Genomic DNA, 21,270 nt, shown 5'->3' with positions numbered 1-21,270 from the left:
ATCTATGAACAGATCTTGTAGTTTCCGTTCTTTCTGGTCTTCCTCGCCGTCCACGTACACGAATTCGTTGGTCAACGATTTTGCAAAAATCCTGGGTTCATCTGAAAATAGCAAATTTTGCCAATTTCCAATGTTTCACTTTTGGTGTTGAAAACACCAACAAGATGATCTATCTTGTGCTGCCTGCACACATACACACACCCAAACTTATATGGAATCACCATGTATTACAAAGTAATATTTATTTATATGTGCCTCCTGATGAGAGACTAATAAGTTTCGAAACCTGTAGAGGTGCTTGCTGCACTCTCTGATTGGACTAGAATATGGTTCGGCTGTATTTTCGTTTTGCAACGAAATTGAAAATGGTTATTCATTTTTGATTTACATTTACTCTGATTGGAGTATGAAGGGAACCATTCTCGTTGGAACTTTACCGCGCTGAGCAGATGGGACGTGAATTGTAAATTGTAGAATTCCCTCATCTTCCTTAGTCTCAGCATCCGTATGGCTTGCAAATTGTAGAAGCCTCGGAGGTGTAACCAGAGAAGGTTCCCATTGTTTTCATTCTGGTGGGATGTAAAATAGCATTATGTTGTTTTATATGCCATTAGAGTGAAAACTTAGTCTTTTTGCTAGCAGTTGCCGCTAGGGCATCTATGCCATTTCGTTCGTTGCAATCCGGGACTGCACGCTGGGGGTTTGTTTTGGTTGGATCAAAGAGAGCAGCATATGTGCCTCCTGATGAGAGACTAATAAGTTTCGAAACCGGTAGAGGTGCTTGCTGCACTCTCTGATTGGACTAGAATATGGTTCGGCTGTATTTTCGTTTTGCAACGAAATTGAAAATGGTTATTCATTTTTGATTTACATTTACTCTGATTGGAGTATGAAGGGAACCATTCTCGTTGGAACTTTACCGCGCTGAGCAGATGGGACGTGAATTGTAAATTGTAGAATTCCCCCATCTTCCTTGGTCTCAGCAAACGTATGGCTTGCAAATTGTAGAAGCCTCGGAGGTGTAACCAGAGAAGGTTCCCATTGTTTTCATTCTGGTGGGATGTAGAATAGCATTATGTTGTTTTATATGCCATTAGAGTGAAAACTTAGTCTTCTTTCTAATATTTATTTCTTTTGAAAAACTTGTTATTGTTGCGAATAATAAAAGTTTTTATTGAAAATAAACAAATATATAAGACAGGTTATTTGCTTGAGTTGCAAATTGAACGAAAATAAATAAACTAACTTTTGCGTCCAAAAACGAAAATATGCCTGATGTGGGGTTATAAAACTTACAACGAGGAAAGATTATTGGTCTTGTGGAGAAAGTAATGTTCTCAGAGGGACATAGCTGTAGAGCTAGGCGTAATATTGTTCTGTCGAAAACCTATGCTAGATAACAGGAACTAGGAAAGCTCAAAAATAAAGCAAGGGAAAGTCGTCAAAAGTAATAACGGCTCTCCAAGATCGTTTAATTGTCCAATCAGCTGGAAGACATCCAACCATTTCTCACCTGCAGCTCCAAAGGCAGCTTTTGGAAGCTACAGGTGTAACTGTTTCAGTTGAAACGATAAGAAGAAGAGTTCGTACCAAGAAGTATACAGCAGGAGACAGTTATGGGTTCCCGAGTTATCCAGGAAGCACAAGATTGATCGCCTAAATTGGTGTCTTCACCACCAAAACTGGAACATTGGGAATTGACAAAATGTGCTATTTTCAAAAAAAGTCAGGATTTGTGTAAAATCAGATGACCCATGAAATCGTGTACTTAGAGGTCGAGGAAGACAAGCAAGAACGAAAACTGTCAGATCTGTTCACAAATAAACAAGGGGAAGTGTAATGTTCTGGAGAGGAATTGTGATCCGTAAAAAAACTCCTTTAATTTGCATCCAATCAACTTTAACTGCTCACAGGTACATTGATAACCTGTAGTTAGGCTCTGGAGAGGTGCAACAGGAGAAAATTTAATTTTATTGCATGATAATGGACCTCTACATACCATTAGAGTAACACAGACATCATTGAAGCAGAGGTATCCCTTGTTTGGAGTGGCCTGCTTGCTCACCCGAGCTTAATCCTATAGAGCAGTGGTTCCCAAACTTTTAATCTCGCGTACCACACACGAAATTATAAATTAGTAGCGTACCACTGAACTGTGGTAATCTTTAAAAAACCTTGAAAATGATAAAGTAATAAAAACTGCAACAACTGTTTATGACAACATTATTATTTATTAATTATAGGAAAAAATACAATATACTCAGTGCGAAAAATGATGCTGCATGTTCGAGACAAGAGAGGAAATATCTGGCTCAGTTGTACTTAATTTGAGGCGCAAATTAGTATCTATGTTAAGCTTGTTACGATATTTATTTTTTATTATCAACATAGCAGAAAATCCGCTCTCACAGAGATATGTGGTTGTAAATGGAATTAGAAACAGTGATGCTTTTCTGGACAGCGATGGATATTCATTTTTAACTTTTAGCCAAAATTCACACAGCTCTTCTTTGTTGAATTCCACTTGCAAAGCTCCATCGCAAGATAACTCTATCAGAGATTCCTTTTCATTTACACTTAAATTTTCACGAACACCATCCAGATCCGAAACGAATGGGTTCCTTATTCAATTGAACTCCGAATAATCTTCTTTAAAATATTCTTCAAATATTTCAACGATCATTTGGCTGTGATTTTTGATGATATTGATCACAATTTCACTCACTGTAAGTTCATTTTCAGTTATAAAAATTTTCTAAATTAGGAAAAGATGCTAGGTTCTCATTCGACACGCTCTTTTCAATCATTTGAAATTTCTTGATAAATGCTTTTATTTTGTCATTTACTGAAAATCTATTTGTAGATCTACCTTGCAAACTTAGATTTAAGTCGTTGATGCGATTGAAAATGTTTGATAAGTAAGCCAATGATATAAGCCAGTGTTGTCTGTCAGTCGATTGCGTAATTCAAAATCAGTCCCCATCAGGAACAGCTGCACCTCAGAACGTAACTGGAATAATCTGTTCAGCATTTTGCCTCGCGAAAGCCATCTAACCTCTGTATGTAGCAGCAACTGAATATGGTTACTGCCCATTTCGGAACACAAGTTTGAAAATAAACGAGAGTTAAGTGCCCGAGATTTAATAAAATTTACCACCTTGATTGCATCTTGGAGAACATTTTAAAATTGTTCGGGCATTCGTTTTACTGCTAACGCTTGTCTGTGTATACTGCAATGCATAAAAGTACAATTCTTAGCAACAGATTTTACTTTTGTGGCTACACCTCCGAATCTACCTGTCATAGCTCGAGCGCCTTCAGAGCAGAAGCCAACGCAATTCATCCAGTCAAGTCCATTTTCAGCAAAGAATTCATCCAGTTTGTTGAAAAATTTCATCCGCGGTAGTTCGTGTTGATAACGGCTCACAGAATAAATAATCTTCCTTAATTGTTTTATTTTCATGTATATACCGCACGTAAACCATAAGTTGAGCATAGTTCGTTACATCTGTACTCTCATCAAGTTGTATCGAAAAGAAATCGCTACTTTTTACATGATTGATGACTTTATTTTTAACATTTGATGCCATACTGTCGATCCTACGTTGAACGGTATTATTGGACAGTGATATCAGTTCTAGCTTTTTAGCTGACGCCTCACCCAACATACAGGTAACCATATCTTTTGCTGCAGGTAACAACAACTCTTCGCCAATTGTGTGAGCTTTTCCTGACTTTGCAATTCTTAGGCTAACTAAGAATGATGCCTCTACTGATTTTTCGGTACTACCAGTAAATGAAGACATGACTTTCTTAGTGCTTTTCATTTCTGTTAGTTTTCGGGTGAAAAAATCCTTCGGTTTGCTTACTAATGTAGAATGTTTTGTGTTAAAATGACGATTCAGTAATGAGGGTTTCATACTTTGATTTGATAAAATTTCAAAGCAGATGACACACTGAGGGCGTGGCTCATTATTTACATCCGTCACCGTAAATCCAATATTTATGTATTCTGGGTCATATTTTCTAGTATTTTTTCGAATTTTAGTAGGTATTTTATCTTCTTGACTTACCGCACAATCTGGCTCCGAAGTGGAACTCGATGGTAAAGAATTTTTAACATCATCTTGAATCACTGCACAATTTAATTCTTGAGATGAACTTGGTTGTACATTATTTTGAGCACAAGGTCTTTTTACACTTCTAAGCCACTTATCCATGTTAATTCAAATATATTAAACTTGACTTAAAACAAATTAGATAGGTAATTTGACGAATGCTAGCTGGTTGGACGTGCGTGCGGACGCTCGATAGCTTTGTCACTGTTTGACTCGCGTCGCCGAAAGATGCGCTGGCCAGCAAAATAGGCGGAGCTTAATGCAAACTAGACGCAACGCCCCCACGCGCCGTGGGGTTATTAACTCAGTAAATTTTACTGTGTATGTCCTATGGCTGCTTGCGTACCACCTTAATAATCGTCGCGTACCACAGTTAGGGAATCGCTGCTATAGAGTATTTGTGGGATATACTTAAAAGAAAAATTAGAGCTCGCCGGGATAATCCACAAAACACCGCACGGCTAGTACAAGCTGCTCTTAAAGGAGGGGGCAACCTACCACAACAAAATGTTGATAATTTTATTAGGAGCGTGCCCACGCAAACTGAGGCTTGCATAAGGACTAGAGGTGATAACACTAACTACTACAAAATACAAAAAAAAATAAATAAAAACAATTTAAACATTATTCGTTTTACATTGAAATTTTGTAGCTATTGACTTTAAAACAACTATTTTCAATTTGTTTGTTAAATACTTTATTGTTTTATTTAATTGTTATGTATTTGTTATTAAATTGCTTTAAAATAAATATTGTTTGACTTCGTGTGTTTATTTTTTTTTAATTCGCACGAAATAGTAAGAAATATCAGATAATTCCATATAAGTTTGGGTGTGTGTACTCTCTCACGTAACTCGGGAACCCGTGACTGTCTCCTGTTGTATAGTCCTTGGGCATGAACTCTTTTTCTTATCGTTTTCACTGAAACACCTACACCTGTAGCTTCTAAAATCTGCCTTTGGAGCTGCAGATGAAAAATTGTTGGGTCTCTTCTAGTTGCTTGGGCAATGAAACGATCGCATCGACTATATGATGATAATCTTTAAAAGTAAAGTACCAGTTACGAAATTAGTAATATGGTTCGATATCATCCTACGTCCAATATATTATATTAAGAAACACATCTACCAAAAATTAATCATATCCACGTCAAAATTTCTAACATTTCACCGTTCCTAGAATATTCTTTTATCACAACACAAAAGAGCTATATGCTACTTAAAAAAGCTTACCAGTAGGGCGAGGTGTGGGTGCTGCATTGGAGCTTTGGAACACGCTGTCTATATCGGAGGCAAGATCCCGGCTAACGCTTCGCCTCCACGGTACTCCAAAGCTGCTACCCATCGTTGTTTTAGTAATGGGTCTGTCTCTATTAAGAGTTCTACCTAAAGATGAATGCCTACGGCAAGAAATAAAATAGAAATATTATATTATTCTTTTACATTGAACGAAACATATTAGAAAAAAGTAATTAGTCGAATATGCTTCAATCAGCATATCGTACAGCTTGCTAAAAGAAGCGTAAATGTATACACGCAATCAGAAATAAACCTTGATTCTAATGATATTGGGTCAATCCAAGCCAAGGTGGTTGCTTGACTATTTTTAATATTTTTTATTTTTCTACCTTTTAAACTTCAGTCTATAGAGAGTACAAAATTGTATTCTTTTTATTTTTAAAAAATTTATTTTGCCGATGACAGCCATTTTTGTTCAAGCGTATCGATCATTTTCACGGAAAACATGGCTTCGCACTTTATCCAATATTTTCACTGAGGTTTGTTCTAGAACAATAAATCAAAAACCAAACTTTTTAGAAAAGTATGTTCTAAAAAACGGCCTATAGCATTATTTAATTTCAAACTACCCTTAAGGACGTAAACGAACCTCATTTGAAAAGGTAAACTGATAAAATTCCATTTTCAGCATTTTTACCAGCATAAGGCAAGCCGATAATGGTTTGTAATTTTTTTCTGGAAAATACATATACCCCATTCCACGAATATAAGTCTGTTTTGGATTATCGCGATAACGAATATTTTACTGTGCAAAATATGAAGAAGGAAAGTAAATTGCAAATTATATTGTTGTTTATTGGAGTAATTATTAGAGCAAAAGACTTTCGTACTTCTTATGTTGCACACTAAAATATTCGTTGTCGCGATAATCCAAAACAGACGTATATTAGTGGAATACAACATACGTACATACTTTAAATAAAAAAGTTTGAGTTTTGAGACTTGAGTAAATTTTTTCAAAAAAATCTCAAAATTGTAATTTTTTGAAAAATTTCAAAGTTTGACCCCTTATATCTCTGATGGGCACGGATGAAAAAATTTGAAATTTGGCTGACTGTTAGCCCCTAGCAAGTAAAATAAGGAGTAAAAATTTGGAGTTGCAGACTTACGTCATATAGGAGTTATAGGCCTGAAAAAATGGTAAAAAATCATTAATTTGAGCGTTTGGAGCAGGGTAATTAAAATTCAAATAAACTATACAGCGTGTCTACTAAGTTGGAAACATATGGGAAACTTTTTTGTTATTCATTTTACAAAAAAAAAACTTATTCTTTATAAAAAGTTATGCATGCTCTAAAACCTAAGATTCAATCATCAGATATCAAATTTTGTCAATATTATACGAGGTATACCAAAAAATATGAACTTCGTTCAAGAGTAAAGTACCTTTATTTCTCTCAATATCGAAAATTCTTATTATGAACACGGCGGCGGCAGAGCGACATTCATTATCGCAAACAACAGGCACCTGTTATTCCTTTATTTATTTTCAACTGTCTTTTAAAAAATTGTTTTTGAAGCAATGGTCTTTTAAACAATGAAAGAGTCACTGTTCTTAAATTACATAAGCAGACCAGACGAAATTATTGACACAACCAAACTGACTGAGTTTTTTTACCTAGAAATTAATAATACTCTATATTGTCTATACTAAACTCTATACAACCATAGGTAACTGTGCATATATATTTCATATTATTTTGCTTATAAGGGACTTTATCTATAAGTATACCGTATTTTATTAATTTTTACCATGCTCTCCGGCTAACCCGGATTTTCGATAACCCGGATCGGCCGCGGTCCCGATTAATCCGAGTTATCGAGGTTCCACTGTAATTGTATATTTGATCTTAGTTTCTAATTCCAAACAACTTTTTATCATAAGAATTTTCAATATTGAGAGAAATAACGGTACTTTACCCTTGATCGAAATTCATATGTTTTGACATACCTCGTATAATATTGAGAAAATGTGATATCTGATGATTGAATCTTAGGTTTTGGGGCATGCAGAACTTTTTATAAGGAATAACTTTTTTTCGTAAAATGAATAATAAAAAAGTTTCCCATATGTTTCTAACTTAAGTAGACACGCTGTATAATGAAATAAAAATTAATATATTTTCACCAGATTTCACAACGAATACAAATTTATACAGGGTGAGCCAAAGAAAAGAGCCATCCTCGATATTTGGCAATAGTTACCTATTAGATTTTAAGGAAATGCCGAAATAGGTCCATTTTTATATTGCAATTTTTTGACATATATTTCATGCTACGTGACGTCATCCATCAGAGCCGATGACGTAATCGATGATTTTTTAAATGCGAATAGGGGCCGTGTGGTATCTCATTTATTTGAAAGCGTGTTCAATTCGCTATTCAGTTTATGTTTATACATGTTTATTGCACAAATAAACATTTCTTAAATTAAATCACAAACAGCCTCTCACCTAGCTCTTGACAGTTTGAACATTCTTAATTTAAGCGAAAAGCAATGTTTATTTGCCAAAATATTTATTTTTCTATATTATGACAGCAATAAAATGCATTTTGAGTTAAATAAATTACATACATTTATCTTTTTGTGTCAATTAATTCAATTCAAGAATTATTTTTTGGCCACCCTGTATAAATAATGATTATTGTTTATATTATTGAACAGAGAATTAACACTCTTTTAAATGAGATAACACACGACCCTTATTCCCATTTTAAAAAATCATCGATTACGTCATCACGCCCAGATGGATGACGTCACTAGTAGGAAATACATATAAAAAAAATGTAATTTAATAATAAAAATATTGCAGGTGTCAAAGATATAAAACCACTAAACCTCCTACTAAATAGCATAGCAAAAGAAAACCACACTATCAAGGTTCTAAACGATGACCAAGTAAAAGTTCAAGCCAAAACGATTGAAATATATAATATCATTATAAAAGCATTAGATGAAAAGAAAACTGAATACCACACATACCAAAAAAAAGGAGATAGATCATTCAGAGTCGTTCTAAGACATCTACATCCAACAACCAACCTAGAAGAGGTAAAGGCGGAACTGGAGAGCCAAGGGCATATTGTGAACCAGATCACTAACATACGACATAGAATAACAAAAAACCCACTTCCATTATTTTTTGTAAATCTTAAATCAAGCTCTAACAACAAAGATATATATAATATAGACTCACTACAAAATGCAAGAGTAAAATTTGAACCACCAAGGCCTGTAAGGGATCTAGCACAATGCCAAAGATGTCAGAGATATGGACATACGAAGAACTTCTGTGTCAGGCAACCCAGATGTGTAAAATGTGCGTTAAACCACCCGACAAAAGAATGCACACAGAAACATCGAACAGAAAATGTCATATGTGTCTTATGTAATGGTAATCACCCTGCCAACTACAGAGGGTGCACTGTATACAAGCAATTGCAGAAAGAAAGATACCCACCGCTGAGGAAGAAGGAGTCCGAAGAAAGTGCAAGGAGAGTATACCAAAATTACATAGTACCAGGTGTTACATACAGCCAAGTCGCAAATAATAATCAACAATTGAATCAAATTACTACACAACCATCTGATATACAAGAGTTAAAACAAATGATGAAGGGTCTCATGGAGCAGATGAGCACCATGCTCAACCTTCTTACCACCGTCGTAGCAAAGATGAAGTGATGGCAGACAAACTAAAATTTGTGATCTGGAATGCGAATGGATTAGCCCAACACAAACATGAACTTAGTTTATACTTGACAAATCATAAAATTGATCTAATATTAATATCAGAAACGCACTTCACGAAAAAGAATGTCTTAAAAATTCCATATTATACAGTTCACCATACCATGCATCCTGATGGAACCGCCCACGGTGGCACGGCAATCATTATTAAAAACACAATCAAACATCACCTCGCAACTTGTCTTGCAAAAGAATACATACAAGCCACAAACATAGTTGTAGAAGACTGGACAGGCCCCATTACTTTCTCTGCGGTTTATTGCCCTCCAAAGCACAAAATAACAAAAGAAGACTTTAAAGTGTTCTTCGACGAACTAGGCAACCGATTTATTTGTGGCGGTGACTATAATGCCAAGCATCAGAGTTGGGGTTCTAGACTAGATACGACCCGAGGAAGAGAGCTATACAAAGCAATAAACAACGATAATCTAGAAGTAGTAACAACACGAGAACCAACGTACTGGCCAACCGACTTAAATAAAACACCCGATCTTCTGGACTTCAGCATAACTAAACAAATTAACAGGAACTATATGCATGCGGAGTCATGTTATGAACTTTCTTCCGATCATTCGCCAGTTGTTATAACACTAAATAAAAAAATTCTCCACAGGGAAAAACCATGTGTATTGCATAATCGAAAAACAAACTGGAACATCTTTAAACAACTGGTCGAGGAGCGACTTCAACTAAATATTTCCCTAAAGACCAATGAGGAGATCGAATATGCAGTAGAACACCTAAATTTAGTTATACAACAAGCTGCCTGGGACTCAACAACACCCAGCAACAATGAAATGAAGAATGAATACACTTCATTATCAATAAGAGAGAAAATAGCCCAGAAAAGAAAACTCAGAAAACAGTGGCAAGCAACTAGAGCGCCACAAACAAAAACGCAGTTGAACAATGCTGTTAAGGAGCTAAAAGAAATGATAGCAACAGAAAAGAATCTTCAATTCAGTGAACACATAAAACAACTAGATACAACTGAACAAACAAACTACTCCCTATGGAAGGCTACTAGAAAATTAAAAAGACCCCAATACAATATACCACCATTAAAAAAAGAGCAGGGCGGATGGTTAAAAACACCAAAGGAAAAAGCAGAGACATTTGCAAACCACCTAAGAACTGTGTTCATTCCCAATGAAACAACTGACCCCAACCAAGAGGAAACAATAAACCAAGCACTTGAAGAATCATACCAGCTAGAATTACCAGAAAAAAGATTCAAAAAAAGTGAAATAAAGGCCACAATAAGATTCAATACCAACCCTAAAAAAGCTCCAGGGTACGACCTAATCACAGGACAAATATTACAAGAACTGCCGGAAATAGGATATACATACTTAACACAATTATTCAATTCAATCATGAAAATCAGCTATTTCCCGCCACAATGGAAAGTTGCCGAAATAACACCCATTTTAAAACGAGGCAAACCACCTGAAAGGGTAGAATCATACCGGCCCATCAGTCTACTACCCGTGCTATCCAAAGTGTTCGAAAAACTTTTATTAACAAGACTAACACCTCTCCTAGAAGACGAGGGAATAATTCCAACTCACCAATTTGGATTCAGGCAGAAACATTCTACCATTCAACAAGTACATCGACTAGTAAACAGAATCCATAAAGACCTCGAAGCATCCAGATATTGCTCCGCCCTATTCATAGACATAGGACAAGCGTTTGACAAGGTATGGCACCAGGGGTTGCTCTATAAGCTGAGGAGTTGTTTGCCTCTAAATTATTACACACTACTAAAGTCATACCTTACAAATAGACGCTTTAGAGTCAAATACGACAATGAAATATCAGAACTTCAACCCATAACAGCGGGTGTCCCCCAGGGAAGTGTTCTGGGTCCTGTCCTGTACCTACTCTATACTGCCGACCTTCCAACATCACCTGCCACAACAACAGCTACATTTGCAGATGATACTGCGATCTTATGCTCCAACAAGAATCCAAACATCGCATCAGAACTACTACAAAATAACATAACTGAAGTCGAAAAATGGTTACAAAAATGGAGAATTAAACCAAATGAGCAAAAGTCAATACATGTAACATTTACAACCCGTAGAGGAACCTGTCCACCTGTATGTATTAACCGCAAACAAATACCACAGAAAGACGATGTAAAGTACCTTGGGATTCACCTGGATAGAAAACTGACCTGGAAAAAACACATATTTTCCAAACGAAAACAATTGGGCCATAAAGTGAGAGACATATACTGGCTAATAGGAAAACAATCCCAGTTATCAACACAAAATAAATTACTCCTATACAAAGCGGTGTTGAAGCCAATTTGGACCTATGGGGTAGAACTGTGGGGAACAGCCGCAAATTCTAATATTGAAATAATACAAAGGTTCCAATCCAAAATACTAAGGATGATTTTAAATATACCTTGGTACATCACCAACAACGCCGTACATCGAGATGCAGAGGTAACTTATGTAAAGGAAGAAATTACATATCGAATAAAAAAATACAAGGACCGATTGCGGGAACACCCAAACCACCTAGCAAGGAACTTGATGCAGATGTGTGCAGTGCGCAGGTTAAAACGTAAAGTGACCAGTGATTTAGTGTGAGCTAAAAAAAAGTGTAGTACTTATTTATGTTTTCCCAGAACCAATAATAGTTTAGTAGACTAACATTAAGAGCGGCATATTAATGGGTATGTTCGCCACATGTCAATAGTTTAGCCGACATAAATATTATTTAATGCTTATTACTTTGTAAAAAACGGCAGATTGTAATACATTGGGATGTCAATAAAAAAAAAAAAAAAAAAAAAAATAATAAAAATCGACCTGTTTCGGCATTCCCTAAAAATCTAATAACTGACAAATATCAAAGTGAACTCTTGTCTTTGGCCCACCCTGGGCCAGGGTGTAAATTTGTATTCATTGTGAAATCTGGTGAAAATAGATTAATTTTTATTGCATTAGACAGTTTATTTGAATTTTAATTACCCTTCCCGCAAACGCTCAAATTTTGACAATTTTAATTTTTGACCAATTTTTTCAGGCCTGTAACTCCTATATGACGTAAGTCTGCAACTCCAAATTTTTACTCTTTATTCTACTTGCTGGGGGCTAACACTCAGCCAAATTTCAAATTTTTTCAACCGTGCCCATCAGAGATATAAGGGGTCAAACTTTGAGATTTTTCAAAAATTTACATTTTTGAGATTTTTTTTTGAAAAAATTTACCAAATCACCGAAATCAAATAATATTACTCATCAATAACGCCACTCCAATCTAATACACACAAAAGATGTAAAATTATAAACGGTACTCCTTCTACACCGAACACTGATACTCAACTGTCATAAACACCGCTGGCGAATCTAAGGTCATCGCAAACATGATCACGCGATTTAGAATACTATGAGGAACATATCCATGTTGCCATTTATTATTTAGCAAAGGTACTTTCTGAGAAATCACGAGTTGGCCATATTACCACAAGTAATCAAGTAATACAAGTCTCAAAGCTCAAACTTTTTTTATTAAAAGTATGTACGTATGTCTTTTCCAGAAAAAAAATTACAAACCATTATCGGCTTGCCTTATGCTATTAAAAAATGCTGAAAATGGAATTTTATCAGTTTACCTTTTCAAAGTTTGAGGTTTATTTAATGCCTTAAGGGTAGTTTGAAATTAAATAAGGCCGTTTTTTTAGAACATACTTTTCTAAAAAGATTGGTTTTTGATTTATTGTTCTAGGACAAACCTCAGTGAAAATATTGGTTAAAGAGCGAAGCCATGTTTTCCGTGAAAATGATTGATACGCTTTAACAAAAATGGCCGTCATCGGCAAAATAATTTTTTCAAAAATAAAATGAATGCAATTTCGTACTCTCTATAGACTGAAGTTTAAAAGGTAGAAAAATAAAAAATATTAAAAATAGTCAAGCAACCAACTTAATTTATATTGGACCACTTGGCATGGATTGACCCTATTACTCTAATCAAAAATCTATACTATAATCAAACAGCGCAGCGGTAGTAAGGGTATAAGACAGTGAGACAAAACAGATAGGAATTCAAAGAGTCAGGCAGGGATGTGTACTATCACCATAATTATTTAATGTTTCCTTCTCCGGAAACTTGTAGGGAGCAAATAGGGTGCAAAATCAAACGTCTTACAGTCAGCAGCTGAGGCTTTGTGTTTCTCAGCAGGGGAATATGACTGTCCTGTGTGAGGTAGACACGCTAGACACGCCCAACAAGTCACCACTGCATTAAATGAAACATGTAGAATAACTACCGGCTGTATGAAATCTACCCCTCTATCCCTATTGCCCTATTGTACCGGGCAGCTGGATTTGCATCACCAGAAGACCGTAGATGCGCCTCTCGATATATGGAGAAGTTCAGGCAAACTTTCGATGAAAGGCACCAATTATACGGGATTAACGAACAGCCAGGAACCAGCCGCCCTAAATCAAGGAAAAGGTTTATGAGAAACCTCAGCATAGAATCTCCCGAACCTCCCCCCCTATATGCAGAACCACCAAATGGAATGAACCTGGATAGGAGAACCTGGCGGACACTTACTGCATTCGCACCGTGTTGCTCCTGTAAAACAGAACTTCATTAAATGGGGTACAAAGACAGATAACAACGCACTTTGTGAATGCGGGGAAATACGGAATATCTAGCACCTGAGAGTGTGCAGATTTTGCCCATCACAGTGCACCCTCGACAAATTATGACTCATAAATAAAAGGGTGTAGACGTAGCCCGATACTGGGCAGAAAAACTGTAGTCGGATCTGGACTCGAAAAGTTAAAGTATTTAATGTTTACTCACAACTAATATTTCAGGAAGCTCTGGGGGAAAGAAATGAAGGTGTAAGAATTAGATTGAACATCATTAACAACATAATATTTCTTTTATTTGGTTTCTATCAAATCTTTGTCATTTATACTGTTAATCTATAGTTTTGCTAGCTGATAGTTCATCAGTATAATATGACATGCATCATTTTTTATCGTATCCATACTTTATCATTCTATACTTATTCTTTGGCATTTAAATATTCTATAATCTACGATCAATGTTCAACTTGACTTCTTTTTAGAAACACTACTTCGTTGTAGGTATTGGCGAATAAAATTTTTCTTTATAAAGAAATTGAGCAAATATATCGATAGCTTAATATGAAAGCATTGTAAGAGTGCCTCATATTAAATTATAATTATCGCAGATGCAAATATTTGAATTATTGATAGTTTCTACTTAATGAAAAAAAGGTAAAAACAAATCAGTAGTTAGCATCAAATTTTAATGAATGCATACAGATGAAACATAATTTTAGTCGTCTTTAACCCATAAGATGTCTTAGTAGTAAAACTTAGTGGATACGGTCCTTTTCATAGACATTTTTCAGTGAGTCACAAATGATAGAAAAAAAGGTAAGTCTGTGATAATACACATTTATAACATTTATTCTAACACCCATAAGATGTCTTAGTAGTAAAACTTAGTGGATACGGTCCTTTTCATAGACATTTTTCAGTGAGTCACAAATGATAGAAAAAAAGGTAAGTCTGTGATAATACACATTTATAACATTTATTCTAACATGACATTTTAGTTAAATCTCACAGTTGTCAAATCTTATTTGCAATTTGGCATAAAAACAAATCAATTGTGTTTATTGCATTTATAAAATGGTATTTTCTTTGATTTGTATAGTCTTATAAATTGTACAGATTAAATTCGTAGATATATTATACAATTAGTAAATAATTTTTCGATTATAGCGTCATCTATCGACAACTAGAATAAATGTTATAAATGTCTGTAATCACGGACGTACCTTTTTTCTGTCACATACAATTTAATGCGTTAGAAAGAAATGGAAAAACTGTGACGCACTGAAAGATGCCTATGAGAAAAAGAATACTTTGGCAAAAAACGCGTGTAAATGATTTATATTCAACGTTTAACCAACGGTTTAACGGCTTCGAAATCAAATGACAAATTGATTGTTTTCCTTTAGTTATCGTCCATCTTTGAGATTTTGAGCGCCCTCTGTCGGAATTGAATTTTGCGAATTGTTATCTTTTGCCAAATCTATAATATCCCAGTGTAATTTGGATAGTTCATCTTCTAATTCATTCATAGATGCTATCTCGTTACAATGTATAATTTTGTTGAATAACTATCTCGTCAGAATCCTTAAGACAGGCCAGTTTGCTTGTGTGGGTTAGTGAGCGGTTAGCTCTATCCAACTTTTGTTTTATAATTCGACAATTTCATTGAAGCGGTTTTTTGACATTTGTTTGTTGACAGTTTTTTAAATAAGCACGCTTGTCAAACACGAGTTTGCAATTTCTTTCAACCTGGAAGAATTTGCTGTTTGGGTTTAGTCCCATGCTGCCTGAAACAGGTAGCCCTATTAATGGGTGCCTCCCTAAAATATTTTTTAAATCTATGCGACAATCATTAATTACTAAATAAAGATTACTACTAATATTAATACTACAATATTAATGAAAAGTTACAAATAATTTTACATTCTGAAAAACGAGAACAATAAATTGTTATTTAAAAAATTGACTTGACGCATGAGTCGTCGATAAAGTATTCGATTATCGAGCGTTGGCTATCAATTTTGCTATATTAATTTTTGCTGACGACAGCTCGGAAAAGGGATTTAGAGGATCTATTAAACCATTCTCTCAGGTTTCTAAGCCATGACTTTATTCTCTGACCTGGCCCTCGTCTTCTGTCTATCTTGCATTGTATTATTAAATAGAGTATATAATATCTCTCTGGGTGGCGCATAATATCGCCAATATATTCAAGTTTGCGATTTTTAACTGTTCTGACGACTTTCGTAACTTTTCCCATTCGATGCAAAACAACTTCGTTACGAACTCTATCTACCCAACTTATTCATAGGATTTTTGCAGCAGATTCTTGAGAAGCGTATTCGGTAAAGTCCAACCTTCGACACCATACAAAAGAGTAGAGAACACATAACAATACTAAATACAACACTCAATAATCAAATTTTCAGACTTAAAGTAATATTGTTTCCACATAACAGTTTCTGCATCTTAAAGAATGCAGCTCTGGCCTTCTCTATACGTACTCTAATTTCTTTGCTCACGTCTCAGTTCCCATTTAGATTACAACCAAGGTAGGTGATATTGTTAGTTCTCTCCAGTTGTTCACCATAAAATGTTACCACATCCGGTTGTACTGGCGTTTGACTAACAACCATCACCTTTGTCTTTGCGGTGTTGAGCGTGACTCCATATTTATCACACGTTGGGGTAATCCTATTAGTCAGATGTTTAAGTTCTTCGTAATTGCTTGCAATTAACACCGTGTCATCCGCTTATCTCAAATTATTAATATCGACGCATTCATTTTGATACCACATTTGAACATTATCCACTGCTTTATTGAAAACGAAGAATAGATGTTAAATATTAGTGGGGACAAAATGCCCTCCATTATTCCTCTTCGTATTTGAAGTGACTGAGAAGTGAATATAAATACTTCGTGAGTCTTTTTACATTTAGAAGATTAACGTAAGTTCGCATTAACTATTAGTACTCACAAACTTTAAGAAATCCATATTTTAATAAAAAAAAATAATTATGAAAAAAACTGACACTCGAGGGAGTGTCGACAGAAGTGAAAACTTCCGTCAGGAACTACTGTTACTACTGATTGAAAGTATGCTCATGAAAATATATGATTGAAAGTGTACCTCAGGTTTTTGTCTCGCAAGTAACTTCGGGTACACACTCTATCCTTCCTCAAACGATTATAACTTCGATCGAACTTATACGCAATTCAACCTGTAGTATATAAATGACTAATATCTCACCGTAGAGATGATGTTTGCGAGTTCAATGCCTTTTCCCCATCCAAAAAGAAGTGATATACCTATATTATATACGCGTTGCGTGCGTCATATTATGCTATTTATATATACATACGCATAATATATTATACATAATTTATTTCGGCGAAGCGATGACGGTCGCGAATTCAATGCTTTTTGCCCATCCAAAAAATAGCACAACGTCGCTAAAGAAGTTTTCACTTCAAAAATTATCTCATTATTGTGATCAAAAGCTCTATTTTTTAACATGTCATAGTTACCTAGATAAGGGATGCTCTATTCTATTAAAGAAATTCGTTCCATGATCAAAGTGGCTAAACAATCTACTAGATGGAAATCCAGGTCTCATTCCTTCATCTACATTTAACCTTTGAGTTAAATCTCTGACCTAAAATAGTATAGTTGTATTAAACTGCTAATAGATATATAATAGTTCTTAATTTACCCTAGAAAGAAGCGTGGAGAAGAGGTTTTCTGCTGTTAATATTTCAAAACCTTCATCGTCATCCTCGTCTCCAGAGCTAACGGAATCTGCGTGTTCCATATTTGCCTTCTTGGTACGAGTGGTTCTAAAAAATATAAAAATGTCATTAAATAAGGTAAAAAATAAGTTTTAATTTTCTAACACACTAATTTATTTTCTTCTTATTCATGTGCCGTACTCGATTATCGAACGTTGGCTATCGAATTAGCTATAGCAATTTTGTTAACGACAGCTCGGAAAAGGGATGCAGAGGATCTGTTATACCATTCTCTCAGGTTTTTAAGCCATGACGTTCTTCTTCGACCTGGCCCTCTTCTTCGGTCTACCTTGCCTTGTATTATTAAATGGAGTATATTATATCTCTCTGGGTGTCGCATAACATGGCCAAAATATTCAAGTTTTCGATTTTTAACTGTTCTGACGACTTCCGTGACTTTTCCTATCCGGTGCAAAACAACTTCGTTACGAACTCTATCCAACCAACTTATTCGTAGGATTCTTCGGTATACCCAAATTTCAAAGGCTTCCAATTTCTTGAGAAGAGTATCTGTTAAAGTCCAACCTTCGACACCGTACAAAAGAGTAGAGAACACATAACATCTCACTAATCTAATTTTAAGATTCAAAGTAATGTTGTTTTCACATAAAAGTTTCTTTATCTTAAAGAATGCAGCTCTGGCCTTCTCTATACGTATTCTAATTTCTTTGCACATGTCCCAATTCTCATTTAGATTACAACCAAGGTAGGTGATACTGTTAGTTCTCTCTAATTGTTCACCATAAGCTGTTACTACTTCCGGTTGTATTGGCGTCTTACTGACAACCATCACTTTGCTCTTTGCGGTGTTTAGCTTGAGTCCATATTCATCACACGTTGTGGTAATCCTATTAATCAGATGTTGAAGTTCTTCATAATTGCTCGCAATTAACACCGTGTCATCCGCATATCTGAAATTATTAATATTGACGCCATTTATTTCGATACCACATTGAGCAGTATCCACTGCTTCATTGAAAACAAACTCAGAATAGATGTTAAATATTAGTGGGGACAAAATGCAGCCCTGCCTTACTCCTCTTCGTATTTGAAGTTCTTCAGACGTGTCCCGGCCAATCCTGATGTTTGCACGTTGATGCCAGTAAAGATTTTTGATAATGCGTAGGTCTTTATCATCAATACCCACTTTCTGAAGAATAGCAATCATTTCAGTATGTTTTACCAGATCAAAGGCCTTCTTAAAGTCAATGAAACACATGTAAACCGGATGTCCGACATCTCTGCATCTCTGTACCATAACCTGAATGCTAAACAGTGCTTCTCTGGTCCCAAGGTTATTGCGGAATCCAAACTGTGTATCACCAAGCTGTTCTTCTATTTTTTTGGTACATCCTAGAGTGCAAAATTCGTAGAAATATCTTTAAAACATGACTCATCAAGCTAATGGTTCGGTAGTCACTGCATCTTTTCGCGTTTGCCTTTTTAGGTATCGTCACAGAAGTCGTCAGCAGCCAATCCGTTGGTATTCGCGGTGTGCAAGTACTTGGAAGGAAAACGAGAAACGACCGTGCGCGAGTCGCGGAGAAATATTGCAACTATCTTAAATAATTCATATTGTCAATTGAAATTGTCAAATTGAGGTATATTTCATACCTTCTGTCAATGAAGCAGAAAAATTATATATTGCTCCACAATATTGATATGATATGCAATTATTATATAAAGGTAAATTTAATTAATTGTATTTTGTTTGCAGTACTGCATTTTAATAACTAATTTTATTTACTACATACAATTGTTTACGTTTGCATAACATAACCTGCATCTTATTTTTTCTTCTTATTATTTTTTTGGACTATGGCCTTGACAATTATCCAGCAACCAGGACTAATATAATTGGCCAATATAATTAAAAGTGCGAATAAAAGTACAGAGCGTAGAAATAGAGGTCGCTTTGCCGAACTTGCACGGTCCCAATATAGCCAGTCTGATCAACTTTATTAAAAAGATGAAGGACAGATCTTTTACCTGAACTTTCGAAGAGCTTTATTATTTCACTCGGTATTTCGTCTGGTCCCGTCGCTTTTCTGGTCTTTGCTAATCTTATTGCTTGTTCAATTTCGTCCATAGTTGTCAGGTCCTGTAACTACTTCGTTAATTTCAAGCTCAGGCCTTTCATCATTAAACAGTTCCTCAATGTAGTCTTTCCATCTGTCTATTTTATCCAAATCAGTGATAATCAGTTTTCCGTCTCTATCAACGATGTTATTTGCATGTTTTTTGTTCTGACCGGTGAGTTCTTTTATTTTTTTTATACATATTAAATGAATCATGTTTTCTCTGCAACTTTTCAATTTTTAAACATTTGTCTTCAAAGTAGGTACCTATGTTTCTTTTGCCGCTCGTATTTTAGTCCTTATCTCTTTACTAATGCGTTTATACATTTCGATGTTTTGGTTCTTAAATTTGCGTCTCTTTTCCATCAAATTCAAAATCTCATCGTTCATCCACGTTGCTTCTTTTGATTTTTCTCTTTGAAGTTTGGAGTTGAGTTGCTTATAATCGTTTTGATTTGGTTCCAATGATCCTCGATGGATTTCCTCAAAATTTATTTGTATGGCAAAAATTATAGCAATGACAATAGTTCCTTTTTAATGTCAGATTTATATTCCAGAATTGTATTTCGGTACTTCTTTTATCATTACACTCCTTTTTGTTCTATACTTTGTAATTTTGGAATAATCCAACAATATTTGAACATTTTATAACAAATGTTCTATAATAGTAATGAAAATTTACCTTAGCCTGTGGAAAGCATCCCTCCTAGGATCTTCATTATCACTATCTTTTGGATGATGGAACGCAGAAAACGGTGATGATTCATCCTCGGAGTCTCTATCGCCAAAGAATGAACTAAAAAATTGTTTCTATTAGTTTTAAATAAACATATCATCATAACAAGTCAAACGTCTTAAAGCTTCACATTTTATAATTAATTAGACCGTTAGAGGATGTCAAATAACATAATATATTTTTTAAATGAAACATCCTGTATTTAATATTTGTAATTTGTTATAAAGGGAATTAATAAATAATATTTAAGGTGTTACAATGTCAAGTTAAAGCGTATTGTAGTACAAACATTTGAAAAGAAAATGTTAATTATTGGCGATTTTAAACGAAAGAGGCAACATGATCCGGCAAAAATTTAAATTAGAGAAAGTAGGGAAACAAAAATAGATCCGTCCATCTGGATTTTGTAGATCTTAAGAAGGCCTACGAGTCGATACCTAGAACCAAGCTATGAAAAACAATGGAAGACATCGAAGTTCCACGAATATTAATAAAAGCAGTAAAAGCACTCTACAAGAATAACAAAGTAGCTATCAAAACGGGCAATAGAATATGCAGTTCATTTAAGAAGACAAAGGGGCTACTACAGGGCTATTCCACATTCCCTAACCTGTTCAAAATATTCCTGGAAAAAACCCTGAAACCATGGAGAAGAACGTGCGAAGGAATGGATAATACTAATATACCAGTAAGGAACGATTATCTATATACTGTGACACTATTTAGTCCGCTCACGAATTGGCCTATTTCTTGCCGAAGCTTCTCGGCGTTACGAGCCTCGACCATGGAATTCGCGACGACCGCTGCCGAAGTATATATAGAACCGAGATTCTAGCACAGGCCAGTCATTCATTCATCGAAGCGCGTCGCG

General features: G+C 35.2%; 1 protein-coding gene across 1 annotated transcript in view; it reads right to left on the bottom strand.

Annotated features, from left to right (window-relative positions):
* LOC114343977 (uncharacterized) overlaps nucleotides 1–21,270 on the bottom strand; it is a 215,653-nt gene that overhangs the window by 41,510 nt on the left and 152,873 nt on the right. Inside the window, exons 11-14 of the mRNA XM_050645488.1 lie at nucleotides 20,346–20,459; nucleotides 17,510–17,633; nucleotides 17,325–17,452; nucleotides 5,351–5,517 (exon numbers count right to left, since the gene is read on the bottom strand). Of these exons, the coding sequence (XP_050501445.1) occupies nucleotides 5,351–5,517; nucleotides 17,325–17,452; nucleotides 17,510–17,633; nucleotides 20,346–20,459 (533 nt within the window). The remainder of the gene's footprint in view (nucleotides 1–5,350; nucleotides 5,518–17,324; nucleotides 17,453–17,509; nucleotides 17,634–20,345; nucleotides 20,460–21,270) is intronic.

Source organism: Diabrotica virgifera, chromosome 3 (assembly GCF_917563875.1).
Source record: "Diabrotica virgifera virgifera chromosome 3, PGI_DIABVI_V3a".
NCBI classification, from domain to species: Eukaryota; Metazoa; Arthropoda; class Insecta; order Coleoptera; family Chrysomelidae; genus Diabrotica; species Diabrotica virgifera.
Note: the sequence above shows the minus strand (reverse complement) of the source record. Positions and strands in the feature narration are given on the sequence as shown.